The 24,203-nt window shown below is 33.0% G+C and overlaps 2 protein-coding genes and 1 long non-coding RNA gene across 3 annotated transcripts; 1 reads left to right on the top strand and 2 right to left on the bottom strand.

The window, feature by feature from the left end:
* Positions 4,220-5,887, bottom strand: LOC108662528. Its single transcript, XR_001928410.1, has 3 exons — positions 5,849-5,887; positions 5,119-5,192; positions 4,220-4,248 (listed from the first exon to the last, which is right to left on the bottom strand). It is a non-coding gene; the product is annotated as an uncharacterized LOC108662528 (long non-coding RNA).
* On the top strand, positions 17,051-17,755 carry LOC18595853. Its single transcript, XM_007023969.2, has 2 exons — positions 17,051-17,421; positions 17,499-17,755. The coding sequence occupies exons 1-2, from the start codon at positions 17,339-17,341 to the stop codon at positions 17,578-17,580; spliced, it is 165 nt and encodes a 54-aa protein (XP_007024031.2). The 5' UTR covers positions 17,051-17,338; the 3' UTR covers positions 17,581-17,755.
* LOC18595852 (D-glycerate 3-kinase, chloroplastic) lies at positions 17,921-22,149 on the bottom strand. Its single transcript, XM_018124003.1, has 12 exons — positions 21,834-22,149; positions 20,659-21,044; positions 20,391-20,470; positions 20,218-20,269; positions 20,089-20,130; positions 19,889-19,967; positions 19,775-19,806; positions 19,622-19,690; positions 19,207-19,281; positions 18,528-18,644; positions 18,370-18,420; positions 17,921-18,263 (listed from the first exon to the last, which is right to left on the bottom strand). The coding sequence occupies exons 1-12, from the start codon at positions 22,051-22,053 to the stop codon at positions 18,120-18,122; spliced, it is 1,347 nt and encodes a 448-aa protein (XP_017979492.1). The 5' UTR covers positions 22,054-22,149; the 3' UTR covers positions 17,921-18,119.

Here is a 24,203-nt window from a genome sequence, read left to right as displayed (position 1 = left end):
AAAAAAAATAACATTCATCATTAATTTCAAACAATTTATAAAACCATTTTATAAAAACACATTTATTTATAAAACACGAAATTTATCCTTTTTAAATCCATTTTTCATAAAATTTATAAAATTTCATAAAAACTACCTTAGATAAATTAAATGATAATAAGTTTACTCACAGTATTAGGAGTAGAAATACTCCTATTCTTCGCCCTCGGGTGCAGTCTCTTACCCGAAACAATTGACTCACCACCTATCCATAATCCATGACACAAAATTCAATAAATTGTGTCAATTTATCATAAATTATTTCAGGCTCTTATCCATGCGTATGCACTAGATAGGGTTTGAAATGTCTAGACTATCGCTTAATTGCGGTGTCCGACCTAACTCGTCTATACACGGTGTAAATTCCTAAAATCCCCAATTCAACTCCAATTCAATCCATTTCAATTTCAATTATCCAATTATATCCACAATACCTCAATGACTGTGAATTTGGTCCAATTTATCAGTCCGGACTATAAATTACGCTTTTACCCCTAGTGGGTAAAATTTTCAATTTATTGCACCGAAAATTCCCATTTAATGTCCAACCTCATAATTCATTATTTTTCCATCTAATTCTCTTAAAATAAAGTCAACCTCATCCTCACATACCATTGGCTAGATTCGGCCTAGAGAAATTCATGGAGAAAATAAATATTTTTCTTGTTGTTTTACTCATAAACATGCTAAACTAACACTAAACACTAACATAGCTCAAAATCAAATTTATCTAACAACTTTCTCTCTCTAAACCCATATGATCAGAATTGAAATCATCCTCAAATCACATGATTCAACCATGAAAAATGATGGAAAATGCATGGGAAAGGTAAAGCACAAGACAAATTTAAGAAATGTTACCTTTTTTTCACTTGATTTTTGAATTTCCACCAATTTTCCCTTTAAATTTCTTGGCTAGGGTTTTATTTTCTCCTTTCTCTCTCTTTTTTCTTGCTTGGCCGAATGTTGAAGAAGAAGAATGGGTTATGGGCTGATTTTTTTATGCCTTTTTATTAGTTTAATAAAATAATATTATTTTATTCATATTTTGAATATTTTATTAATTCATTTTTTTTTCTAGCCATCCACTTGTCCTACTTTTTCCACCACTCATTCCCTTTGACTTATCCAAGTCTTAAGTGAAATTTTCAGATTTTTTCAAAGTTTTGGTGGAGCAAATTTTTTAAAATTACACTTTTACCCTCGAACTTTTCAAAAATTACATTTTTATCCCAAAAATTGAAAATTTGCCATAATGCATAATTTTCACTCCTCATACTCATTTCACACTCCAAATAATTAAATTTGATCAAAATCCTTTCAAAAATTAAATTTTCGATTCTGGATGGTAAAATTATCATTTTGCCCCTATACTCTAAAAATACCGAAAACTCATATTTTTCACTGCTAAATCTGCCAATTGTACTTCAATACTCATATCATACTCAAACACGTCAAATGGGGCTAAGAAAATCTTTTCTAAAAATTCTCATTTTGTCCTCAATCTGTAAAATGACCATTTTGCCCATAACCGGTCAATTTTTCGGATTGACTCCAAATCGGACCTTGAGCTCCAAATTGATCCTTGAACTCCGAATTACCATTTTGAGTCATCCCTGAACTGTGAAACTCTTAATTTCACCTTAAAATTCCTATTTGAACTAGTTTGAGGCTTAATCAACTCAATGGTACCATTAGGGGCAATATCGTCTTTTAATGATTTCTCAAACTTCTTAAATGTGCAAACATTCTATTGAGCATGTAAATGACGTTGTAATTATTTTATAGAATAGGGTTTGACAACACTACCCCCCTTAAAATAAAATTTTGTCCTCAAAATTTCACTTATCAACTCAAAGAAAAGGTGGGGTATTTTCTTCCATTATTATCACATACTTCCTGTTTATCTCACAGGTATAAAATATCAATCTTCTTAATCATATTAATCCATCTCGTACAGCTTAACCATGCTATAGATCATATTTCCTTGATATTATCTCCTTGACTATTTCCTAGAGTCTCTTATGTTCACATAGATCAATTTCTGATAAAATTTCTTATCATTGTACTACCTACATCACTCATCATATATTAAGTTTGAATCTTAATTCACTAAAAATCATTCTTCATTTTAGTTGATCACAATATCAACCCCACATATGTGTATATGCCTTATAATCCCATTTATGCTTCCAAGATCTACCTTGATTTGATCATTGAATACGATGCAGTATCACAATTCCTCAGAGTCATCCCTTTGTCTTCAATCATCTTTCATGCCTCTATATTGCTTTGTATCCCATCCTCATACTTATGTGACATGTCAGTCATGAGTCTAACTTGACTGTATAGCCATTTGCTCCTTAAGCTTTAATGTTTTCTCATTGCGAAAAGTCTTTCGAATTTATCACATCAGAGTATTCATAAGGTGGATACATATCCATATTTTATAGTTCAAGGTCTAACGCAGCGAACACTGTCTCATCATTAAAGTTCTACCCTTATCTATCGATCATAGCTCCCTTGCACACTTACCTATACATTCCTGGGTTACCTACAAGCCACTCATGGCCATCCAACTTTTGCCCTCTTATAGTAAGTCAAACTAATATATTCTCTTATGCTTTTCCATACGCTTCCTTAATAAAGTTCCACTCTTTCATACGAATATAACATCATTCTTCCTTAACCAATTTACAAATTGTACTTGAAATTGCAAGACTTAAAACTAGATTCTCCTCAAGTACTTTTCAATATTAATACTAATATCACTCTCAGCTTATAGCTTCCTTTTTATAATCACATAACTTAGTGCTTGCTTTTACAAGATCCACGGCAGAACTTCTCTTGAGTATTTCCTTAGGGATATCTATCTTAAACTTATGTCTCACAACATGTGATCACTTAACCCGTAACTTAGCCATTTATGTGGCATTCTCTTCGAGGCCCACCCATGTGGCCTCTCCATCCGAGGCCCACTCCAAGGTATTGTTATATCTGTATTGATCCCCTTGGCTTCCCGACCTTGCAGGACCGCATACACCAAGTATCGAACCCCAGACCTTTTACTTCCCCCGAAGGGAATGCCTTTAACCATTTCAACTTTAACTCATTCATATCGATACCTTCCAAAACCTTAAAACTCCAATTACCAAAACTTAGAATCAAGTTCAATGACCTTAGGTCAACTCGTGAATTCAACTTCACATCTGTCTCATTTTATTCATGCGTCCTAGACATGAAGTGTTCTTAGCACCGCGGCACGGTGGCTATTGGAGTTTACTTGATCAATGTTATTCATCTATATTTAAGGTTACTACACTAATCATTCTCAACCGTTTGGTTTCCCTTCAAGCTTACGTCACAATTTCCATAACCATTTATATCCTCTTGTGCTTATCACATATAATAAGTAAAATAGATATTTTCAAATTCATCTCATCCTATTCAATCTAACCTGACTTAACCTAACTCGGGGCCACGTAGTGTCAGTGTGGATTTCTTAAAACAACTTTAAAACCGAAAACTTTAAAATCCAAAGCTTTAAAATCAAAATCTCTGATCTTTAAACCATGCTCTGATACCAATTTAATTGTCACGACCCGAAACTCCCCATCGAGCCCGTGACAACCGCCACGAGGCCTCGACAGACATTCTTCACCCCGAATGCCTATCGAAACCCCGTAAGGCTTAGCATCAACTTTCGCATCTCCCCGGTGAGCAACAATTATAAAATCTCGCATTTAAAAAAATCATAAGTCATTTTCAAATAAGAACAATAAAATATTATTTTCTGGCTCACAGGGGCATTTTCGTAATTTTTCGTCAAAAATCTCAAAACTTGCTAAAAATGTAATAGGTAAGCAGAAAATATATATTTAATGATTTAAAAACAAAATAAGTATCTAAAACGTTCATTTGAAAGCAAATTGTTAACAACTAGTACTATTCAAAAATAATAAATAAAATATTCTATTTTCTCATAAAATAAATTTTTATAGAAATATTCGTAAATAATTTTTCGCACATGAAAGTAAAGTAAAAATTGTATGAATAGAAATACAGATAACCAAAATATAAGTTTTGATCTGCAATGACACGTGGGCTCCAATTGACCAAGAGGATGTAAGACTGTGAACTCTTACTTTCTATAATGCAGTTCCGAGCTTAGTTCTCGTCCTACTCGACTATCTACAAACTGTCCTGAGCCTGAAAAATGTATAGGAAGAAGGGGTGAGATTTTATAATCCCAGTGAGTAAACAGATACCATCTAAAGTATCTAAAGCCGAGTAAATGGAGACAATTAAAATAAGTCATCATACCGTAATTTCATTACCTTTCAGTTCATTTCAACCAAATAAAATCAATCCATATAAATCGAGTAATCAACTTGGCTTATGAATTTCTTAAAACTTTGGCTCGTGCCAAAACTCATACTCGGTGATACCTTGCGCAGGGCATCTAACCGAGTCCGCCAAGGCTATTAAAATTTTGTATACACTTAAAATATATTTTAGTTTGAGAAAAATACAGCCGTTCCTTGGCGTTGGCTGAGTTCCCCTTCACGTGGTGGTTTGGCGTGAAGTGAACCCTAAGCTTTACCCCAGGAGATACCCTACGCGCCTCTCCGTTCGAGGTAATAATATAATGGAGTTTACCGTGCCCCTCTAATAGGCTGGTCCACGGAACCCCCTCTGCAGTAAATAATTAATATATACTCCACCAATTCAATAAAATTCATTCTAGCATGGCATGGCAATTTATCGCAATCTAGCCTCTCAAGGCTGAATACACAATACAAATAATTCTGACACCAAAATCAATTTAGCCATTCATGCTCATATATTGTCATAAGCCATTCAATTTAAAACCATAAATTTACAACACAAGCAGGCAGTCTCCAATTACTCTATTTTCAAAACCAATATTCGATTTTTCAGAAAATTTATAAAATCATTTTATAAAATCACAATTTCTCTTAAAACATAGCAATTTACCATTTAAACTCATTTTTTTATAAAATCACACAATTGTATAAAACTACTCTAGATAATTAAGACGATAATAAGTTTACTCACAGTATTAGGAGTAGAAATACTCCTATCTTCCGCCCTCGGGTGCAGTCTCTTACCCGAAACAATTGACTCACCACCTATCCATAATCCATGACACAAAATTCAGTAAATTGTGTCAATTTATCATAAATTATTTCAGGCTCTTATCCATGCGTATGCACTAGATAGGATTTGAAATGTCTAGACAATCGCTTAATTGCGGTGTCCGACCTAACTCGCCTATACACGGTGTAAATTCCTAAAATCCCCAATTCGACTCCAATTCCATCCATTTCAATTTCAATTATCCAATTATATCCACAATACCTCAATGACTGTGAATTTGGTCCAATTTATCAGTCCGGACTATAAATTACGCTTTTACCCCTAGTGGGTAAAAATTTCAATTTATTGCACCGAAAATTCCCATTTAATTTCCAACCTCATAATTCATCATTTTTCCACCCAATTCTCTTAAAATAAAGTCAACCTCATCCTCACATACCATTGGCTAGATTCGGCCTAGGGAAATTCATGGAGAAGATAAATATTTTTCTTGTTGTTTTACTCATAAACATGCTAAACTAACACTAAACACTAACATAGCTCAAAATCAAATTTATCTAACAACTTTCTCTCTCTAAACCCATATGACCAGAATTCAAATCATCCTCAAATCACATGATTCAACCATGAAAAATGATGGAAAATGCATGGGAAAGGTAAAGCACAAGACAAATTTAAGAAATGTTACCTTTTTTTCACTTGATTTTTGAATTTCCACCAATTTTCCCTTTTAATTTCTTGGCTAGGATTTTATTTTTTCCTTTCTCTCTCTTGTTTCTTGCTTGGCCAAATGTTGAAGAAGAAGAATGGGTTATGGGCTGATTTTTTTATGCCTTTTTATTAGTTTAATAAAATAATATTATTTTATTCATATTTTGAATATTTTATTATTTTTTTTTCTAGCCATCCACTTGACCTACTTTTTCCACTAATCATTCCCTTTGACTTATCTAAGTCTTAAGTGAAATTTTCAGATTTTTTCAAAGTTTTGGTGGAGTAAATTTTTCAAAATTACACTTTTGCCCTGAACTTTTCAAAAATTACATTTTTGCCCCAAAAATTGAAAATATGCCATAATGCATAATTTTCACTCCTCATACTCATTTCACACTCCAAATAATTAAATTTAATCAAAATCCTTTCAAAAATTAAATTTTCGATTTTGAGTGGAAAAATTACCATTTTACCCCTATATTCTAAAAATACCAGAAACTCATATTTTTCACTGCTAAATCTGCCAATTGTACTTCAATACTCATATCATACTCAAACACGTCAAATGGGGCTAAGAAAATCTTTTCTAAAAATTTCCATTTTGTCCTCGAATTGCAAAATGACCAATTTGCCCCTAACTGGTCAATTTTTCGAATTGACTCCAAATCGGATCTCAAACTCCGAATTGATCCTCGAACTCTGAATTACCATTTTGAGTCATCCCTGAACTGTGAAACTCTTAATTTCACCTTAAAATTCCTATTTGAACTAGTTCAAGGCTTAATCGACTCAATGGTACCATTAGGGGTAAAATCATCTTTTAATGATTCCTCAAACTTCTTAAATATGCAAACATTCTATTGAGCATGTAAATGACATTGTAATTATTTTATAGAATAGGGTTTGACATTATATATATAAAGTTTTTCTTGAAATTCAACTGATTCCCCTTCTTATGTATTCTCCCCAGATGAAGCAATACAAGAATTTTAGGGTATCTGTTGGAAACCTAGTGATTCAGTGACTCTGATCATTCAGGGGTCATGTTAAGTTCCTTACTTTTTTCACTTATGTTATTAGAGACAACCATAGCTATGACACACGGTTTTGGGTGATGAAGAGGAAAGGGGGTCGGTTCAGACATTGGATGGTTTTGAAGGTGGGGGCTGGGATTGGGGGTTTGACGAGTAGAAATGAGAAGTTGATGTGACCTCCAGGTTATATATATGAATGTTAGGTGGTTGAGATAGCTTGACTGAGGAGCTTATCAATTAGACCAACAAGCACATACAGTTGTGTGTATGTATGTGTATGTCACTACAAAAAAAAAACCCTATTTGCAACGAAATTTTTCGTTGGAAATAGGTAAATTTTCGTTGGAAATGTTTATTTTCGACGGATTTCCAACAGAAAAATCTGTTGGAAACTCCATCGGTAATACTTTCCGTTGGAAATTTCCAACGAAAAATTTCGTTGGAAAAATTTGCTTTGTGACATCTCTCCCATTAACATTCCGTCGAAAAACACTGCAGAAAATAAATCCGTTGGAAATTTTCAACAGATTTCCAACGAAAATTTCGTTGGAAAACACTGCAGAAAGAAATTTCGTTGGAAAAGAGAATTGAGACGGGAAAATCCGTTGGAAACAATTCCGTTGGAAATGAGTTTCCAATGAAATTTTCCATTGGAAATATCTTTACAATGGAAAATTCGATTGGAAAAATTTTCACTGGAAACTCATTTCCAACGAAAAATTCTGTAGAAAATTTTTCAGTTGGAAATGTTTTTCCAACAGAAAAACCTTGAAAATTTCCAACGAAAAATTCCGTTGGAAATTTATTTTCCTATCCTTTTTCCTGATTTTTTTTGTTAAAAATTACCCATTTTTATTTCAATTATATTTTATCAATTCACTGCATTGGACTTTCAAAATATATAAAAGAAATATACATTAAAAATCGAGATTCAAAGTCGAATTCCATATAATTAAAAATTACCGTAAACACACAATGACTAAAAAAGTTAAATACCTATAAAAATAAAGCTATATGTATTATTAAACAGCTATACTAAAAAGTATCCAAGTGTAGCAGTGAAAAATAGACATCATATCATGAAATGTTGTGTTTTTACTTGTCTAGATTTTAGCTTGAAGGTCTCGCATCTTCTTGTTTTGAATGCGCATTACTCATGATCAAGGATTCCATACGTGCCATAAATTTACTCATGCTTTCCGCCATTGCATTCTTAATTTCTTTACGTATTTTTCCACGTATTTCGTCATGTATCTTACCCAAGTATTCTGAAAGATGTTCCACTTTTTCTTCCAATGCAATTACGAGACTGGTCACGTTTGAGTTGATAGGGCCACAAACAAACTCAGATGTTGCAACATTGCTGTGCGTTCTAGTAAGTAAGGTTATAGCAAGCACTTGAGTACCAAACCCATACACGTGAATGCGTGTAGTCTCCATCCTTCCAATTGCTTCAACCCAAGCATACGGATCGAATTTTGGTTGAGAAGATGAATCCTCACCATACTTTTACGATAGTACAGAATTATACATTTCCTATATAAAAAAATAAATAAGCTTATTATTCAACTAGATAATCAACTTTAACGTAAAAATTAATCAATTTTGTACGTACACTCTAGACTTGGACTTGTTATCTACAAAATCACCATGACCACCTAAACGCTTATGATTACGGTTGAACACTTCCAAAAAGCTAACATCTCGTTTCAGCTCAATTGCCTGCATTTATTTACAACTATATATAGTCAATCATAATTGATATATATAAATAACATGTAAGGACAAACCAAAGTAAAACTAATAAACATACAATTTAAATTTAGTTTGCAAGAAAACCTAAACGCATATAACTGCAAAGTAAGATTAATTCATACAATCCTTTTTGCATGGACCACAAATGGAACTAAATCGCTAGTGTGCTTTGGAATGCTTCCTTCTTTTGGCGTTAAATGATTTTGCCTTGCTTTTCTCGATTTGTTTTGCCATTCTTCTGTACCTCATACCGTATCGATAAGGGCATCCCATATTTCGTTTATAATCCATTCCTTTAACATGCCTTTGCAATCCTTAATGTTGTTTGTTTTGGCTTCTGTCATTGCTTTATTCCTTTCTTTTGTCATCAAACTTATAAAAGACCTTAAACTCTTGTCTTAAATTATTTGAAAACAAATAACAGTTATAATACCTCTCAAATGGATACATCCATCGATACTGGACGGGTCCACTAACCTTTGCCTCGTAAGGTAAATGAATAGGTAAGTGCTCCGAACAGTCAAAGAAATCGAGAGGAAAGATCTTTTATAGTTTGCAAATAGTTTCATATATTTTTCCTTGCAAAGTTTCCATATGATCTACAGGTATTTCAATTGGGCATAAATCCCTAAAAAAGTGAGACATCTCAGTAATCGCATCCCAAATTGAGTGAGGCACCATATCACGCAAGACAATTGGCAGCAATCGTTGTAAGAAAACATGACAATCATGACTTTTCATCCCATAAAATTTGCAATTAATCTCATTAACACACCGAGAAATGTTCGACACAAAACCATCAGGTAATCTCAATTGTTTCACCCAAGCACAAACATTTCTTATTTCCTCCTTATTTAAGGTGTACGCAACTTTAGGTTTGTAAATTTTTCCATTATTTTTCACCAATTCCAATTCTCGCGGCTTGCAATACACCTTCAAATCTTGTCGTGCCTTTAAGTTGTCTTTTGTCTTTCCCTTAACATCCATCATTGTGTTGAATATATTCTCGAATACATTACGTTCAATATGCATCACATTGAGATTGTGATGAATAAGAAGCTATGCTAATAAGGCAGAGCCCAAAAGATTTTCTTCTTCACCCAATTATGACTTGCACCATAACCCCAAATCTTCTGGTCACCACATTTTGTTCCGAATGGGAGATGAGAAAGCGAGTTCAAACGTGACAATATTTTGTCACCTGATAATCGAGGAAATGGTAAGTCATGTTCAACTCTTTTTCATATAAATTTGTCTCTCTGCCTCCTCAAAGGATGATTAGCTCCCAAGAATTGCCGATGACAATAAAAAAAGCAAGGTTTCCTACCATGATCCAATATGAAAGATTTAGAATGTTCCATGCAATAGGGACTTGATAATCGTCCATGAGTACTCCAGCCTGACAACATACCATATGCAGAAAAATCATTAATTGTCCATAATAATGCTACCCTCATATTAAATTTTGTTTCCTATATGCATCATATGTGACAACTCCCTGGGTCCACAATACTTGCAACTCATCTATTAATGGCCTCTAGAAAATATCTATGTTTTGACTTGGATTTTTCTTCCTCAGAATAACCATATTAAGAAATATATATTGTTGTTTCATACACATCCATGGGGGTAAGTTGTACACACAGAGCATTACTGGCCAAACAGAATAAGGTTTCGCAGTCGGTCCAAAAGGATTGAAACCGTCAGCACATAACCCTAGTCTGACATTTCGAGATTCCATTGCAAATAAATCATGTGTGCGGTTGAAGTGTTGCCAAGTTTCACCATCAACAGGGTGTCTAAGGACTCCATCATCCCTTTGGTTTTGCGCATGCCACATCATATGTTCAGCAGTTTTGCAAGACATATAAAGCCTTTGAAGCTTGGGTATAAGTGGCAAGAACTCAAAAACTTGTAATATATTTTTTTCTGCCTTTTCCCACTTGATTTCCTCAATTTACACCGTGGATTCTCACATATCATACAATGCTCAAATTTAGCAGTTTCTTCATAAAATAACATGCAATTTTTTTTGTAAGCATGAATTTTGATATATCCTAGGCCAAGTTTTGCTACCTTTTTCTTCATTCTATAAAAGTCAGTAGGTAAATTTTCATCTGATGCCAACATATTCTTTATTATCTCCAACAGTCGATCAAAACATGATTTACTCAAATTGTACTCTGACTTAACATTTCAAAGTTGCGACACAGCTGAAAGAGTTGTGTGCTTTGTGCAACCTGACCACAAAGGTTCCTCTGCATTGCTTAACAAAGAGTAAAAGCTAGATGCATTTGGATTTAGATCTTCTTCCACAAACTTTTACTCAATTTCATAACCATGGTTGAAAGCAACTTCTGAACCAACAACTTCCCTAATCATTCTAGTATATAGATTTTCTATTTCCTCTTCATATGTAGGTTCCCTGTAATCATGTTCCCATTGCTAGCATGTGGTTCAACTCTATCTCTACTTCTTGATGATTGTCCAACATCATGTTCTTCATGTAAACTACAAATTATGTAAACACCGGTAAAACCCTTTCTAAGGATGTGCTCTGTCACCTTATCGAAATCTAGAAACTTGTTGTTACTACATCGAGAGCAAGGGCATCTAATTTTATTCTCCCACATAAATGTAGAATTAGAACATGCAAAATTTATGAATTCATTAACTCCATTTACAAATTCATCTCTAATGAATCCATAAGAAGTTAAGCGACGGTACATCCAAGAGCGATCTCCCGTCATTTTGTAATCCTAAGTGTCATAGAATATAATAGTCAAGAGTAATTTTCACTATTGTTTACAATAAAATTTGTTAACAACTACATTCTAATATAAATTTTAAAAACTAATAACATCTTAGGATAGTATAAATGATTCCATACAAGAATGAAAACAAAAAACAAGATGGTATACAAGTGTAAATTTATAAACGAATAGATAAATTCATATTCACGAGCTTATCTATGTATTAATGAGTGTCACGTATTCTATAAAACCAAGTAAGTGAGAAATGGCGAAAACTCTTATACTTTTACTTTTGGACTCAACTTAATCACAATCAATTGGACCTCACCTCATGATAACTTTTTTATGATAAAACTAATCAATTTCCAACATACGCAAGGATTTGCTAGTTTTTTTAAAGTAAAAGAGTTTTGATTTTTTTATTATTAATTATTCAAAAATTAAAAAATATTTAGATATAAAAGTAATTAGTCAATTTCCCAAGAAATAAGCAAATAGTTAATTTTTAAAAATTACACATATCATTCTTAATTTTTTCATATTTTATTTCGCTTATATCTTCTCCAGTTTCAAGCAGCTTTAGGAAAGTTACCAATTTAATATCATGACTTGACCAATTAATGAATGTTAAACTTAAAAGTCTCAACTCTTCTTTGCTTATCATCAGGACAATATGTTTGGTTTTACTGCATGTCTTTTGTTACGGATTAAGCCTTAAATCAATTATACTAAAGTTAATTCACGTGGTTGTGATCAGTTATGTTTTGTTACGGATTTTAGGTTTGACTGTGATGTTGTTCTTTTCTTATGTCTTAAAAGTACAATACATCCATCGAAGACAGTATTATTATTCAATATACACCACAATCAAAAATTAAGGTAATAATAATAACAATAATAATAATAATAAAAGAGTCCATCAAATTAATAAGGTAAATAAGCAATCAATCCTTGCTATTTATGCGAATTGTAAATACTGGGGTGGGAGGGTAAAAAATACCTGTGCTTAGTGACACTGACGGAGAGTGTTGGAAGATGTGGACAACAATAGTAAAAGATGTAGAGATGAGAGAATAAAAGCCGAGCAACTAATTTAAGCAGCAAACTTCTCTTCCATTATGTTAAAAGAGATTTACATTAGGGAAGAGATTTACAATAAGCTTTAGAAAACAAAATATCCAGCAGCAATGTTTAGCACTCAAAAACAGGCAACAATGTCAGCAAATTGTATGCTACTCACGATTTTTTTTGTACTGTACCCTATTTTTTCAAAATGTAATTGTACCCCTAAACAAGTACAGAAGCAACAATTTGTAACAATTTGATAGCCACTAATAATATTGGTTTTATTTTATTTAATTTCACTAAGGAGACAGTTGTTCCTTCTACGTTTGCAATCACAGAACTTCTCATATGTTGATTTTATTGGAAGAACTAAACCAGAAAGACAAATGTGAGACTTATGATTGAAATTGTGGTATGCATATAACTACATATTTTACAATTTTTAAGCGTGCATATATATTACATATGTTCCATTTGAATGTAATGCATGGTTCATGAACAACAGAATATTGTTTACTATCTTGAATCTTGTACCAATCAGTAAGATTGTTAAATAAGTACAAGCCAATAACAATAAGGCAACTGGTTCAATGCTAGACCTAACAAATTTTAGAAGATGTTTAATGGCACTAAGAAACATTTCAAATGAAAACAACTATAACGAAGCAGAATGCAAGCCATACCACATATAAGGTGGCCTGACTTTCGTTTACAAACCCTCGCGTGCCATCTATTAGATCTAGTATCTACATCAAGTTTGTCAATTTAACTATGTAAATAAAGTACAAATCCAAGCATGATCCAGACTACCTACAAAAATCTGTTCAGACTGCCGGCCCATTAATATGAATATCATTTACTGTGATGACCTTATAACAAGGGTTGGCTAAAAATGAAGAATCAAATTGCCTCGAAACATTTTATTTTTCATTTTAATTAGCAAAAGTCAAAACTACAGTTTATAGAGATTGTAGGCATACCCAATATGTGGCTGGTTTTGTTCCAGCAAAAGCAAAAGTATATTTTCAAGGTGAATGTCAAATTTGAGAAAGCTCAAACAACATGCCAAATTCTAGTTTTTGTAACTCACGGGCTGGTGCTAGAAGAGCCGACAAAGGATGAGAGAGATCCGATTAGGAAAAGGTCGGCACATGTAGCTGGGGTTTTGGGTAGTCGGCAACAAGGGTGAATGGTGGAGAGAAGAAATGAGAACGTTTTTGAAGCGTCGGCTGGTGCTAGAAGAGCCGACAAAGGAAGAGAGCAGAAAAAAAAAAAGAAAAGAGGGAAAAGAGAAAGAGAGAAGAAAACGCTGACCAGGAGAGCTGCCGGTGGTAAAGGAGAAAGGTGAGCAAGAGAAAAGGAAGGAAAAGAAAAAAGAAGAAGAAAAGAGGGAACGCCGACTAGAAGAAAGCCGACGGGAAAGGAGAGAAAAGAAAAAAGACCAAGTTTTAGAGAGAGGTTAGAGCGTCGGATGGTAGAGAGAGAATATGGACAAGGGAAATAAGGGAGAAAGGAGAAAATTTTCATTTTATACTTAGGGTTTCAAGGTTACAAAACGATGCCATTTTGTGACTCACCAAAATCCCTCTATACTCCATAAAACGGCGTCGTTTTGGGCTTTTGGCTTAACTAAGCACCGGACATGGGATTTTTAGGAGCTGATCGTGGGTTAAAACAGTTGAGGAGGGTGGTAGAATTGGTTAAAGTTTATTTCATTTAACATGTAGTCAGAGGTTCAAGTCTTTACAATGACACAAATGTGAATATTTTAATTTTTATTAATAAATTTATTTTTTAATATTACTCAGTATAAAACTTAATGTTATATTACTAAATTTATTATATACATATATTTATGATACAAATTATATGTTATACTTTGATATATATTACAAATTTTGTATAATTAATTATCAATATATTTTTATAAAAAGTATGATAATATATAACTAATAAAATTAATAATTGTAATCATATAAATGAAATTTACTAGAAGCTTACATATAAAATATATTATATATATATGTAGGATATTTTAATATCTCATAATACATACATATTAATACAATAGGTTATATATATGGATTTTTTTTGTGAATAATGCATACATATATATATATATATATATATATTAACTTAATTATAAAGTTATATAAAGTTGTATGTAAACATAAATGTATTAACTCATATACATGCATGTAAACATATATATTAACTCATATACATAAAGTTGTATGCATACATATATGTATGTAAACATATACATACATATATATATTAACTTCATTATAAAGTTATATAAAGTTGTATGTAAACATATATGTATTAACTNTAGATATAATAATTAATATATTTTAAATATATTATATTAATACGTTTATTATAAATATATCTTATTAATTTATATATATTAACTAATTACAATTAAAACGTACATAAAGTATTATTATTTTTTGTTTAATTTATTATTATAACTTATCATGTATTTTTATAAATTTAACAAATTTATTTTGTTCTTTTTATAAATTTTTTAATGTTATAAAATTAATGAATTTAGAATTATTAATTTATAATGTATGATTCAATAAAGTTTTAAAAAAAATGTACAAAATTAATCAAAGGAAAACATACTTAAACTTTTAAATATTATACCTTCAATATGTATGTATTTGCTTTTATTAATATCTATTTTTTATAAAAGATTAATAAAATTTATAAAAAGTCTAAAATATTTTACTGAAAAAATTAAAATATTACTATTACCAACGGAATTTTTCGTTGGAAACTTTGCCAGTCTCATTAATTTTTTGACTCCTTAAGCTTTCCGACAAATTTTCAATGAAAATCCGTTAGAAATTTCGTCGAAAATGGTGGTGGGTGAAATTTTTTTGATTGGAAAATAAGTTGGAAAATTTCCGTTGGAAAAATTAGTTGAATTTTTTGTTCAATTTCCGCTGGAAATTCATTGGAAAGCTTTCAAATTTTTTTGTTCTTCAGATTTCCAACGAAAAATTTTCCGTTGGAAAATTTCGTTGCAAATCCGTTGGAAATTCCGTTGAAAAATTTGGTGGGAGAATTTCTTTTTGTTGCTAAAAAATTTTCCAATAGAATTTCAACTGAAATATTCCGTTGCAAAATTTTCATTGAAAATCCGTCGGAAAAATGAGTTTAGTTTTTGTTCAAATTCCGCTGGAAATCCGTTGGAAAGCTTTCAAAAATTTTTTCCTTCAAATTTCCAACGGAAATTTTTCCGTTGGAAAATTTGGATGGAGAATTTTTTTTAGGGCTAACAAATTTTCCAACAGATATTTTCAGTTGGAAATCCGTCGGAAATCCGTCGGGAAAATTAGTATAACTTTTTGTTCAAATTCCGTTAGAAATCTGTTGCAAATTCGTTGGAACGCTTTCAAATTTTTTTTGTTCTTCAAATTTCCAACGAAAAATTTTCCGTTGGAAATTTCGTTGAAAAATTTGGTCCGAGTTTTTTTTTTTGGCGCAAACAAATTTTTCAACTGATTTTCAACAGAAATATTTTGTCGGAAATAACAATAAAAATTTTGGATTGATATCCATTGGAAATTTCCAACAGAATTTTTTTTGTCGGAAAAACTGTATTTTTTTGTAGTGTGTGTCTTTGCCATCTTAGTTACGGGTAGCACCTGCATGCCTCATCATGACCACCTCAAAAAAGGGAAAATGAGAGACCAAAATCGTCATATCGCTTAGTTTCCATAATGAAATTAAGCATCATGGTCAAAAGTCTTGAAATCCTCATTTATTTTTTTTTATTTCTTTGGAAGAATTTAATCAACCCTAGTGTCACGACCTGACTGAGGAACCTTTCGGTTCTATGGTTGGATGGCTTCCAAAATCTTATCTGAATTTTGGTTCCTTTGTTTGTGGTGAGCTCCTCTCTTCAAACGTAAGTGAAGTACCAGCATAGAATGAGGCATTGTCAACCATAAAAATGTTTGATTCATATCAATGACAGCTTGATTTCAGGCAGTGGGCCATTCTCCAAATCAAGATAGAGGTTATTGATTCCTGTGTATTGGATACATTTGAAGCCAAATATTTTCAGGTCAATCAAGAACTTGTGATCTCTTTTCAACATGAGAAAATGGTAAGCTTCAAGAATGCTTGCTAATTTCTCGAACATTCACCAGATGTTACTTTGCTGAGATGGATGGATGAGAAAATTTAAACAATGTAAAAAGTCCCTTTACATAGACAGTTTCAGGCAGCTAACTTTAACTGCAGATCTGGCTCGATTGCTTAATAAAGAGTTAAATCTGTTGGTTAATCCCCAAGTTATTGGCCTTTGAACCACCACCTTGATGTGCTTATGACCAGCACTTCAAGTTATTGTATCAGCGGTGGCTCACAGTTGCCCAGCTGAAAAGGTGGATACAATTTAATGGGTTTTGCTATTAAAGCAGGAAATGAGTAAAGTCCAGTAAAACTGAAGTGAAAGTAAAAACAGACAGGTCAGAAAAGTTGCAACTAATCACATTTAGTTGAAAGTTGTCTCAGGAAGTAGCCCAAGAATGTAGCCAAAATTAAATGAATGAAGGATTGTTACAGATTCGTGCTTTATCGTGACATTAAAAGCTGCCATGTGGCTGGTTTAACAAGCATGGTTTTTTCATGGTTGAAGAGGTATGGAGTTGAGTTTCCTCTAGCCTCTTTCCTACTGTCTTCTAACTGCCATAATTAATGGAGGCAGATAGACAAAGGAACCTTTCTTGAGAGATACCATTAATGGTCTCCCTTCCCCTATAAAATTTAATGGGGAACTATTTTCTTATCCTGTTCATCAAATTTGTATGAAATTAATAGTCATACAAAGAGGAAAAAATGGATGCACCACCACAGCAACAGATTTCATACTATGATCATGTTAACAAACGCCATGACGATAAGGGCTTCCTCTATGCCTGGTTTGTATATCGTTTTTTTTTTTTTTGTTTTTGGTGTGTCTTGTAAACTTCAACTTGATTGTGTTAATTTGTCGCAGTTTGTTTGCGCTTTGTTGCTGCTGTTGCTGCCATGAAGCATGCGAATGCTGCGTGGAAAATACCTGCTGTTGCTGTCCCTGAATTTCTTGAAGGAAACTGTCAATTCAGAGAAGCAATCATCCCAATAAATTTATCCTTTACTACTTTTATCTGTTAACCTTCATATAGCTTCGTTTGCATTATAATTTTTCTTTCATCTTTGCAAATTGTTAATGATGATGTGATCTTCAATGCATGCTCTTTGGTTCCTTGTCAATGCCTGCATAATAATAATAATAATAATAATAATATACTCTAAATATTTAATTTTCGCTGATAATTTTCTTCGTTTTAAATGGGTTTTGTTTGGGGAGAAGAGACAAGAGTAGGAAATAGGGTGGGTAATAGAGTTGGGAATTTTCACCACATTTCTTGATCGAAATGCATGTCACCATTATCAGGATTTGTGACACAAACTTAATTTCATTGAAGACACCTGTACTATGTTACATTTACAATATGAATACGTTGCAAAATATTGATGATAAAATTTACAAGTAATTACACCTCACAACGCATCTTCTCCAAGAAAACAAAATTGGATTTAAAACTGATATTCAACAAAAAAAAAATTATTTGATTTAGTCAGCCAGGATGGGATTCCTCCCTTCATCAATTTCAATTAGGAGGAGACGCTTTGGATCTGATCCATTTGGTCCTTCAGAATATAGGGTAGGAAGGTAAGCTTTGTATGCAGGCAGGTACCTTGAAACAAAATCTTTCACCTGTGCATATTACCAGACACTCCGAATCAGAAATTTTTAAAATGATAAAAATACTAAGGATGCTTTGCTAAATGTAATTTGTTATAGAACAAATGTGTATATGCACCTCCTCATCAGACATTCCAGGTTTCCCTGCCTCCCTCATGGCAATCTCAGCCTGCCAAAAATCATTTACAACAGTAATGATGAGAATACTCCATGAATAGAGGATGTTCTCAGGGTATGGTATTAGGTTGACAGGAGTACTTCAAAATAAGAACCAACCTGCAGACGCCATTGGTAGACACAACTTGGGTCCTGAATTTTGATAACAATCCATGCCTTAATGAACTTGTCCCATGCATCATAATATGCTTCAAGATTTTTATTTACCATCTCCAGCTGCAAAATCAACAACAGCTTGATCTATAACTTTCCTATCAAAATGACAAATAAATAAAGGGCTTAAATAGCAAAAGAGCTCTTGAACTATAGTCATTTCTTCAACTAAGCCTTTAACATTTTATAGTACGCAAACAAGCCCTTAATCTTTTATTTAAATCCAAACAAGCCCTTAACCGTAACGAAAAATTAATTGCCATCACAACTAATGTCAGCTGACTTCAGTTGACATGGCTTATGACAAAGGCAGCTGAAGTGGTCAGCACATTTGGCGACATTAGTTGCCATATGACCACGTCAACTGCCATGTAGTCACCTCAGCTAATCAGATCATATGCCACATGGACATAAAATACTCGTTGGCATTGGTTTTAACGACAGTTAATTTTTCATTGGAGTTAAGGGCTTTTTTAAATGAAAATCAAAGTTTACAGGCTTGTTTGGGTTCAATAAAAGGTGAGGTTTAGTTGAAGAAACGACCTTCTACTATTTACACCTAAATAAATACTAAATCTGCAGCAGCAACATCAATAAGTGCCCCTGCAGACTCTAGAGCTCTAACCTGTGGATCAACATCTTTAACATTATCAGTAGGAAGGGGTTTGAAGCCAAGCATCCAGCCTTCAAACAGAACAACCTAATGACCACCCAAATCACACATAAGTAAACAAAAGGGGGGAGAAGGAATAAAAAGCATTAGATTAAAATTCGGAATTCTCACATTACAATAGAAGGCCGATAAAATGGAAATCTTACCAAATTGATAATGGTTTTGGACAACAAATTGAGTTTGTGCTATTTTTGTATAAAAAATTATTCACATAACTCAAGCATAAATTTAATACTTATGGTAATCAATTTTGATAAAATGACATAAACATGTTGATGGATAGGCCACGATATCTTACTTTTTCAACAATCTAAATCCAAACAGATTGTACCCAACCTTCCCCAGCTCTAGCTGAAGATTCTCTTACCGTTAGGGGCCCTTCAACTTCAGGCCATACTGAAGGATCAGCTCTGTCACCCCTTCCACTATATGCAGACTGGAAAAAACAAACATTATTCATAAGCAAAATTGAACAAAAAGGTCAACTGCAAAGCAAGTAAATTGTTAATATTGTGCTTACTTTATCATATCGAGGAAGATTCATCCTCATACCTGTATAACTCAAACAAAGTCAACAAGAAAGAGATGCACATAAAGAGAACCATGCCAAGGAAAGATGAGTGAAAAAGAACACCTTCTTTAGTTAAATTGCTCAGAGCTGTCAGTGTTTCAACAGAGAATGGAAGATCATGGCTTCCAGCATTTCCACGCAACTCACATAAGAAGATTTAAAAGAAGAAAAGAAAACCCTTATGAGTTCTTGGGTGAGTGAGTAACAAATCACTGCTCTGTTAAGTCAGAAAATAAAAAATCAATAAAGAAATCAATAGCCACCTCTAAAAGTGCATTTCCGGGGTTTTCTTCTCTCAATTTGGCCTATAATCAATGTATACCTTGTGTCATAAAATGATAAAAGAAAAACTGAAGAAACTTTAGCAAGTTCCAAAAGTCCATAATTATTACCTGACCCTCTGCTGTCAAATAGAAATCATCTATGGATAATGTTGCAGACTTCCTGCAATTAAGGTTCATATCAGTAATTTCAGTTATTTCCACTTTCTGAATTTGTATTATTAATGAGTCAAATGAGATATGAATTACTTCTATTTATTAAATTCCATTGCTCTTCTAGCTACCTGCCAGTGATCCTAAAAAGATAATCAAGAGCAAAGACTAGTGTTGTCTTTCCACAACCCTGTGGTGCACTGAAACCAATCTGCACCACATAAAGAAGTGCAACAAGATCAAAACAATAGTCAAGTAATTTGCACCAACTGCACGGGCCTTCAGCAATAAGAAACTTTTACCATATCCTAATGGAATGAAATCCCAAATAGTACTGAATTTGAAGACGAAAAGAGAATACAAACACACATGACAATCATTTGAGAAATTTATCCATACCACTAAAGGAGGTATCTCTTCCCCATCTTTAAACTTGGACATGTGCTGTGCTATCTGTTCTTCACACCATACAAAGACTGGTATGTAGTAGTGATAAAACCTTGCTTTCTGAGGAATAGTAAGGTAAAGTTCATTGAGCTGGAACAGTCGACAAAGCTTTGAACCATAAAACAACCACTTGTCAATGGACTCAGCAATCTTTTCTGGGGTCAGTCCCACTTTATCCATTAGAGGACCAGAGCATATGAATTCATAAAGGTCCTGTACAGAGGACACTGCTGCAGGTTTTGAGGGAAAAACTGAATATATTGGACCCTGCCTCAATCCACTGGCAATGCTAGCATCATGATGCATGGAATTGTCCTGCAACCATGAATATTTACTGCCTGCAGGAAGAATTAATTTAAATAAATAAAAAAAGCAATTGAGCAAAACTGAAATCTTTACGAATAGGTAAGGAGGAACTAGCTCTAGAAAGAAACGAAACTCAACAGTGTCATTGTATACTAAAATTCATTCAAATATGCAAATTATTGAAATGCTAAAGCTATAACTCATTTCAGCATAACAATTAGGCAACTCCAAGCACATAGGATTTCTATGTACATCCAATGTAATTGATTTCTGTGTCTATTAAAATTTCCTACTTTGTCTCCTAAGGACAGAATAACCCTTTCTTGAATTTGAAGTGATCAGTAATTAACTTAGCAAATTGAGCATTTAAAAGGAGGGAATCTCTTAACTTGAGTAAATTAGCAGGGAGACTATAAAAAGAAGAAAACATATCCTTTTCACATATCCATTATTAATAAAATTTCAGTAGATTGATTTAGATAAAACCTAACTCAAAACTTAAACCTTTTTGGTGAATTTTTTTCCTACTTTTTCAGAAACCATCATTAAACAAACATTGAAAGCTTAAATTCTGAGACAAGCTCTCAAATTATTTTGAATGCCCATTAAGAAATAATAGAATAAGGTTTTGAAAGCTTCAATTTCATTTTTTTTCTCTTATCTGTCTTATCCAAAACTTTTCCGATCGCTACCATACAGAGAACAACAGAAGCAGGTAAAACAAAATACAAACCACAAGAAATAACTGAAATAAAAGAAAAGATGAACAAAAATATATAGATAAAAATTGATTATAGATGTGAAAAAAGAGAGAAAGATACCTGAAGTCGAGAAATTGGTTGGTGGCATATTTGATTTGGCTAGTGTAGAAAGAGAAGAGAAAACAGGGGAGGGATGATAACTTAACAAGGAGGACGAGGACTTCGCTTTATGAATAGTTTTAGTACTATTATAAACATTTTGATTTTGATAATGGCAAATGTTAATATTATAATGCAAGCTGGTGGCTTGCCATGGCGTTAGCATAGTGAAAGCCGCCATTTTTCTCTCTCAGGGGAGAGATGGAGAGTGGGTGCACGAAAGATAAGCTATCGGGTTGCGTCTGTTAAGACCAACGCTTTTGTAGTTTTCTTTTTGCTCTTTAACATGAGAACCCAAAAAATAAAGCAACTATATATCATTTGTGTTCTATTGGTTTTTCTTTTCCCCTTTGGAGCATGTAACGTAAGGTGAAGTCAACTTTCGTTTCACTAGGAAACCTTTTTTTTTTTAACAATTAATAAATCAAATACTCAAATATATTCTATAAAAAAATTTTAAAAATAGATAGAATAATATATTAAAAGACTAAATACATAAATAAATCCTTAAATTATATAAAAAAAGTCAATTAAATCTAAAGTCATCAATGCCACGTGATAAATGATGTGGTAATAAAACTTGTCACTTAAGAATTGTGTGTTTACCTTTTTACTTTACCACGTGTCCGAAAATGATTTCTTTAAAGATTTAAAAAAAAATAAAAAGCATCAAACTAAGTCTACATTATTATCATATTTGTTTATTAACCTTGATTTAGGGTTTTTAACAAAATTTAGTAAATTATCCAAAACAAAAAACAAATGGTTAAAGTATCCAAATGGTCCCTATACTTAGGCATTTTTTTCAATTTAGTCCCTCTATTCAACATCGCAACAATTTAACATCACGACAATTTAATCTCTTTGTTTACCATAACAATGCTAACATGACACTAACGTAACACTAGATGCTGACATGGTATGTGAGGTACCAAATGTTGAGTCAGCATCGTAATGGTTGATTAAGGTTGCTAACATGGCAGGCCATGTCAACATATTAAGGTGATGTTAGTCTCTTAGTTTTGTGAATTGCTTCAATTTAGTTTTTCTAATATTTTAAGTCCAAATTAACCATTATGGAATGTCCAAATTAACCATTATGGTGTTGACATGGTGCTAACGTAGCACCGGATGTTGATGTGGCATGTGAGGCAACAGATGTTGAGTCAGCATCGTAACGATTGATTAAGGTTGCTAACGTGGCAGGCCATGTCAACATGTCAAGGTGATGTGACAGTGGCACATCATTCTCTAAGTTCGAGTTGCCACATGGCATGTTAGGAGGTTACCACGCCACTCTTTTCTTTTCTAAAATATGATGTGCTCTTATTGAGATTCGAACTCGAGGCCTCTAGCACACCAAAGTCCTTACCACCATGCTTAAACCCTTACTTTTAATTATTTTTTACTTTTGATTTTTTTTTCTTTTTTTCTTTTCTTTTCCCAAAACTTTGTCTTTTTGGAGCCTTCTTACACTCTCTAAAACCCTAGCAATAAAAGCATCTTTTTTTTTTCCCTTCTTTTCTCTCTTTACCTCTAAGAGATGGTGGGAGGAGAGAGAGAGAAAAAAGGAACTAAAAATAAGAAAAAAAAAAGAGATAAGAAAAAAACAAAGAAACAAAAGCAAGAAATATTTAAAAGTAAGGGCTTAAGTATGATGGTAAAGTAAAAACCTTGGTCTGCTTGCTAAAGGTCCTTAGTTTGAACCTCAACAAAAGCACATCATGTTTTGGAGAAAAAGAGAGTGACGTGGTAGCCTTTTGAAGTGCCACATGGCAACCTCAACCTAAAGAGTGATGTGGCATTGGCAAGTCAACATGTTAAGGAGACGTGATAGTGCCATGTCACGACCCAAATCCGAGACATAACCGATGCAAGAGTATCGATGGGAGTTACCCTCTTAACTCATGCAGGCCTAGTATAATAAGTGAACCACATACTCATAAATGTGTCATGGGACTCATCACCATGAAATCACTTGAAACAAGTATAAACATGAATATATTATATAATAGAAATATAATATTAATCCAGCACACTCGTGCTCATAAAGCAAAAGCAACATATATAACCAAACTAACATATAAGCCATCTTGTGACAAATACAATCCATAAACCAACTCATGCCAGACATCCATAATATCATTTAATACATGACATGAATAAGTCATAATCTATAATAGTCAAATATAAAAGACTAAACCAAACAAAAACCCAATGGAGTACGACTTAGAATAAAAAGGTTGATGCCTACTAGATGCCATATGACCACCTACCAAAACTGATTGAAGAAGTAGCTCCCTCCAAAGGATAACGAGCCAAGCAATCTAT

This window comes from Theobroma cacao, chromosome 6 (assembly GCF_000208745.1).
Source record: "Theobroma cacao cultivar B97-61/B2 chromosome 6, Criollo_cocoa_genome_V2, whole genome shotgun sequence".
Lineage (NCBI taxonomy): Eukaryota > Viridiplantae > Streptophyta > Magnoliopsida > Malvales > Malvaceae > Theobroma > Theobroma cacao.
The sequence above is the reverse complement of the archived record's forward strand: the minus strand, read 5'-3'. Positions and strand labels throughout refer to the sequence as shown.

Bases quoted from the DNA above. Each gene is read 5' to 3' on its own strand.
- LOC18595853 (XM_007023969.2), top strand. From the start codon at position 17,339: ATGGATGCACCACCACAGCAACAGATTTCATACTATGATCATGTTAAC. The intron at 17,422-17,498 runs GTTTGTATATCG...AATTTGTCGCAG, and splicing joins AAGGGCTTCCTCTATGCCTG to TTTGTTTGCGCTTTGTTGCT.
- LOC18595852 (XM_018124003.1), bottom strand. From the start codon at position 22,053: ATGGCGGCTTTCACTATGCTAACGCCATGGCAAGCCACCAGCTTGCAT. The intron at 20,270-20,390 runs GTAGCTAGAAGA...CCTTAATTGCAG, and splicing joins CTTTTTAGGATCACTGGCAG to GAAGTCTGCAACATTATCCA. The intron at 18,264-18,369 runs GTGCATATACAC...TAATATGCACAG, and splicing joins CTGGAATGTCTGATGAGGAG to GTGAAAGATTTTGTTTCAAG.